The 5,000-nt window shown below is 38.1% G+C and overlaps 1 protein-coding gene across 1 annotated transcript in view; it reads left to right on the top strand.

Moving 5' to 3' along the window:
• LOC138043933 (protein rolling stone-like) overlaps positions 1–2,757 on the top strand; it is a 3,721-nt gene extending 964 nt beyond the window's left edge. The window contains exon 2 of the mRNA XM_068890462.1: positions 1,448–2,757. Within this exon, the coding sequence (XP_068746563.1) occupies positions 1,448–2,215 (768 nt within the window). The 3' untranslated portion in view covers positions 2,216–2,757. The remainder of the gene's footprint in view (positions 1–1,447) is intronic.
• Positions 2,758–5,000: the final 2,243 nt, after the last annotated feature.

The following is a 5,000-nucleotide window of genomic DNA, read 5'->3' as shown; positions in this document are numbered from 1 at the left end:
CAAAATCACCGCCACATAACAACTGAGAATGATTTTCCAGCTTTATAAATGACATTTTGATATAGACTGATATAAATTTGAAAAAAGGTGGGCCGACGTTTTTCAAATTTACCCAAATTCGATCCATTCCAATCCTCTCCAGTTTTGTCCATCCATGTCCCTTCTTGGCTTCCCTGTGTTTTGTAAGAGTTCTTCCATAGTTTTGAACAGTTATTTTGATATTTTAGTTAATTCTATGACCATTCGATCAGTGCTGAAATTGCCTAAAATTGCGTGACCTAGCCCCTTTAAATTGAAATTTGCCCTCGTTCACACTCGAGGATCGAGGGGGCGCAAAAAGATCAAAAGTAGTTACTTGGGGAGGTAGACGAGAACCATAATAATAATAATTTGTGAACTTATTGTGCGCAGCTTAACATAAGAATGATCAGCTGCGCATTACAACTGCATTACTTTACAAGAATTTAACAAAAGATAATGCATATGTTGTGGTTCTTAATTTTCACATTGTTTCCTTTACATCAGTTAAGAGAAGTAACGGGGACCAAGATCGTGTAAAGAAAGCATTTATCTCTTTTTAACTGTTTGAGTTTTTATATTACACACAGTCTTCATTGTCACGCAACAGAAAAATAAAATTCGAAACCGTTCAATGAAAAAGGCCAAGAGCTTGGAATTTGTAGGAAACAAATTTATAAACCACCTCTCCAATTCTCAGGACTATTGCGATACATCATTTCTGAATTATTTTTCTAAGCGTTTCACCCAACTTTTGTCCGAAGACGCCGGGGGAACCACTAAATATGGCGGCCGGTAATCGACGAAAACATCACAAGTTCACTTTGCGATGCAGTGCTAACCTGCGATCAGGCGTACTTTTCCTTAGACATGGTGCAAAAAGGTACGGCGTACTTTTTAGCGCCCTGTCTCAAGCATAGTACGCTTGATCGCAGGTTAATGCAGTGCTTACTTTTTGCATGTGTATGAACACATCTCCTAATGTACCTGAAAGGCTCAAACTGCTGAAATTCATAAGGACAGTCATTTTTCAACCAAATAGAATTGTATCATGGTGTCACCCACGGTTGACAATTGAGGAATTTTCGAAACGAAAGACGTCACGGAACTGGAAAACTTGATGACGTCACTGTGCCTTTGCAGTGTTGAAGCGTTGAGATGTTTTTTATGCACATCTAATGTGATTGTAAATTAAGTAATCTAGCCTGCGTGGCGAGTGAGGGGACTCCTCTCCCAGTCCCGTCTTTCTCCTCCTTTTTGTGCTTGCTACGCAGAAAGACCATTATTCATAGTTAAAGACAGTGACGATAGAGATAACTTTGGCTCTCTGTTGAATGTAATTTGGATGTACCTTCCTCATTTGGATTCTTAGTTCCTCTACTTGTAACATAACACCGTCTCAACTTTTTCTCCTTGTCTTTTTTTCCAGTGGTTAGGAGTTCCAATCGTCTTGGTCTATCGCACTGTCATAGCTGCATTTTGCACAGCCGTACTCATCGCGAGTGGTCTATTTTACTCAGGCAATAAGGGAAAATGGTTTATCTTCCTCACAAACTGGAGTTTCTTTTTCGTTACCCTGTACTTTATCTGTTCTACCATAGTAACGGGCGTCCATTTCAAGAATCGTTATCAACAGCAACAAAATGTAATCACGGATGGGAATGAAAACGACCGCAGCTTGCAAATGGGTGTCACGAGTGAAGACAAAGAACCAAGGTCATGCGTGGATGTTGAAAGTGAGGACATTGTCATTGCACACCCCAGCGAAGCATCACGGATTATCCAAATGAGATGGTTTCACCAGGCATTGTGGGTAATTTACAACATTGCGTCGACAGCAGCTCTTTTGGTGACCATATCGTTTTACACATTTTTCAGGGGAGCAGGCGCTATGTCGGTTTTTACCCACGGAGTCAATTCCATACTAGTGGTCATTGATACCATGCTGAGCTCAATACCTGTTCGCTTATTCCATGTTGTGTACCCTGCGTTGTACTTTACAGTCTATCTTATATTCACTTTGATTTATTGGGCCGCGGGCCAGCCTTATATCTATCCCATGACTGATTACACAGGACAACCAGTTTTTTCCGCCATTACAGTGGTGTGCCTCTTTTTTATTGCCCTTCCTTTGTGCCAGACTCTGATGTTTGGTTTTTATTGTTTAAGAGTTTGGATGAAAACAAAGTGTTGTTAACTAGAAAATAGAAGGTCGCATTATTGAAGATGCCAGGAGATAGTAGAGTAACTGAATGTAGGAGCAGCGGCTTTTTTCAGTAGATGCATTATTTGATGTTAGGTTTTCATCTCATTTTTCTTTAGAAGTGTAATAAGGGTTAATTACACAATTTTAATACAATTATTAGGTAACATATGTTTGGCTAGGTGTACCTTCCTGATCACTCTTTAAAATTGATCTACCCTTTTAAGTTCTCTGAATTTCCTATCAATATTTTACCAGAGTACTGCTCCTAAGTATCTGACCGAATTCTTATTATAATCCGTGGTGTTAACTCTAGGAATTATAAAATCGTTATTTCTTAAATTGCACTGATTGCTGGTAATAATAAACAACCTAACAATGTAGTCTGGACTTAAGCCGTTTTAACCTTAAACATTAAAATTGCAATGTCCTGTAACCTTCTGTTATATAAAGAGGGTAATTTTGCCCTTTGCAACAGTTGAAGATACGTTGAATTATACTATGACAATAAATGGCCCTAAGGGCCCTTTCTTGAACCCTCTCTAATTTCCTGGAGTCACTTGCCTTGCAAAAGTTCCAGACTGTACTACAATAAGTTAAATGACGTAGAATAGCATCCTTAAAGAGTTGTAGCTTGGCATTTTGGAGTATCAGATTCCTTAACCTATTAATTAACCCCCATCCGTTGACTACGTTTCTTGCAAATATTACTTATATGACCTGAGAAGTTTAGAGCGTTATCAAGATCAACTCCCAACAAGGTGATGCTATCATAGGACTTGATGTCTGTCCCATTAACATTTAACTTAAACTTATGATCCTTCAGCTTATTTACCCTACTCATTAACATATATCCATATTTCCCATAATTGCCCTTAAGTGAATTTAACCCTAACCAACTGGTTGCCTTTTGAGCACTGTCCTGTAGTTTAGTTTGAATGGTGCTAACAAATTTATCGATTTCGTATAATTGATGGTCGCAGCAAACATACTAACATTAGAGCGCATAACAAAAGTCAAGTCATTCTGGATTAAATTCCATAGTAAATGACCAAAAGAGGATCCTTGAGGGCATCCTCTTTTAACGCATTTCCAGGAACCGCTGGTTTCTCCAATTATTAGTCAGTTAAATCGGTCTTTAAAATATGAACTCATCAACATACTGTCTGTATCAAAGTCGTAGGCTTCTACTTTTCCAAGTAAGAGACGGTGGTTTAGGAAATCAAATTCTTTAGCCATTTGGCACACCGGCATTTGATTATGCAAACAATGAAGATAAATATTGATAGATCTGTCTTTTTCAAGTACTACACAGTTTACGGAATTGTGTCATTTTAAAATAAATCACAAGCTGTTTTTGAGCGGGGAAACATTTAGTCTCGGAACAATTACAGCTGCCCACACTGGGGAATGGATAGGATTTCGCCTCACCAAATAGTAAGTGTAAAATGAAGAGAAATAGTCAAGTGAACTGATCCGTGTTTCTAATAGCATTCATGGATGAAAATGTCCTTTTGTATCTTTTGAACAAGTTTTGATCTCTTTGTTAAGGCGGGACCTCTATATTAACGTCCGTGATAAGTACGAAAAAAGTTTGAGCGGTTCGTTTCCATAAAAGCAGATTCAGGCAACGAAGACAGCAACACGAAAACGGCTGAATTGAAAAGGAACTTCAGGAAGAAAACCGTGTCAGGTTATTATGTCACATTTTGGTATACAACAGCGCGAAATGGTCCCCCTCAACTGAGGATTTTAGGGAAGCTCAACACACGAAGTGCCTTATCTTTCTTTTGGGATGCCCAGCAGAAAAAGCTATATATTTCATATTCCCGACAGAGCGAGAATATGAACGGGGGTTCACTCATTTTTTATAAAACATCAGGCTGCGATTTATCCAAAATTTTAACAACATGTTTCAGTGCGACGCGCGTTACCGTGGCCACCTAACAATAATTCATTATATTTGAAGGAACAGTTTGCAACGTTGGAGAAATCCATGACAGAGATCAAAAGAAAACAGAGAAATATAGGAACTTAAGATCCGGTCTTAAGAATGAACCCTGGCCATAAGATTACGCAAGTGAATGTAGCATGGGACATTCACTATACTAGACCAGCTAGTAAGCAGAGTTATATGCAATACATCGATTAAGAAAGTCCGGCAAGTCCTCTTTCAATTTCAAAATCAGTCTCATGAATGTTCGTTGCTAGTTTTCTGTTACCCCTAGAGCCTCTCTGGCATAAAAGTGCCCCCCTCAGTGGAGCAAACGAGATTTTTGCCCGGATCCATGACACCGTCGTACAGTAGGTCTCGCCCTTCTTTATGGCCAGAAGCTCCGCAAGTATGACGTGGTATCTAGCACACTCTTCTCCCATCCCTCCCGTGGTGCTGAATACTAGGGGAGTACGAAATCTTTTTCCCCTCGTTCTTTTTTTTTATAGTTTCTCTTTTTACAGAATTTTATTAATTAGTATTCTAAGACCAAACAGAAAGACATATATGTAATGGAATCTTTTTTATAATGCATATTAAATGATTTATTATTTTAATGATTATTACTATTGTAAAATGTAAGATTTTTCTTTGAATTTGTTAATTAAGTTATTGATTATTATTATTATTATTATTATTATTATTATTATTATAGAATTCATAATACTACAATGATCATGATTAATTTTTCCTATTAATTGCCGAGGGGGGGGCTTTTCTGCTTTTCTGCTTTTTACTTGAGTTCACTTCTTATCTTGAAGAACAAACGATATTGAAGGAGCTGTC

The sequence above is a fragment of the Montipora capricornis genome, chromosome 3, assembly GCF_036669925.1.
Source record: "Montipora capricornis isolate CH-2021 chromosome 3, ASM3666992v2, whole genome shotgun sequence".
Classification (NCBI taxonomy): Eukaryota; Metazoa; Cnidaria; class Anthozoa; order Scleractinia; family Acroporidae; genus Montipora; species Montipora capricornis.
Note: the sequence above shows the minus strand (reverse complement) of the source record. Positions and strands in the feature narration are given on the sequence as shown.